We start from the raw sequence: 324 nt of genomic DNA on the forward strand, positions 1-324 counted from the left end.
GGCAGCATCTGCTATTGCAATTGTAGAATGACAGAAAATATATTCCAGAGCATGTTTCATCCAGCTTGGCAATTGGCAGTTACCATGATTATTTGTCTTATATTTTCAGATTCCTCTAGCATCTCTGAAAGTCACACAGAGAGCCGGTCGTGGCAGCAGGAAGTGCAAGAGCTGTTGGAGAACCCGGGTTTGAGGAGAGACATGCGTCTGGCAGCTCAGCAGAACCTTGAAGATAGGCTGCAGAGCCTAGGCATCAAGGTCGTGTGCATATACAGTGGGTACGGAAAGTATTCAGACCCCCTTAAATTTTTCACTCTTTGTTAT

General features: G+C 45.4%; 1 protein-coding gene across 4 annotated transcripts in view; it reads left to right on the forward strand.

Annotated features, from left to right (window-relative positions):
• The window catches only part of dzip1 (DAZ interacting zinc finger protein 1), an 18,282-nt gene that overhangs the window by 13,663 nt on the left and 4,295 nt on the right, over window positions 1-324 (forward strand). For all 4 annotated transcript variants that reach the window (XM_016449078.1, XM_016449074.1, XM_016449075.1 and 1 more), the window contains one exon: window positions 110-258. In XM_016449078.1, coding sequence (XP_016304564.1) covers window positions 110-258 — 149 coding nt within the window. The remainder of the gene's footprint in view (window positions 1-109; window positions 259-324) is intronic.

Source organism: Sinocyclocheilus anshuiensis, unplaced genomic scaffold (genome assembly GCF_001515605.1).
Source record: "Sinocyclocheilus anshuiensis isolate Anshui unplaced genomic scaffold, SAMN03320099.WGS_v1.1 scaffold55, whole genome shotgun sequence".
NCBI classification, from domain to species: Eukaryota; Metazoa; Chordata; class Actinopteri; order Cypriniformes; family Cyprinidae; genus Sinocyclocheilus; species Sinocyclocheilus anshuiensis.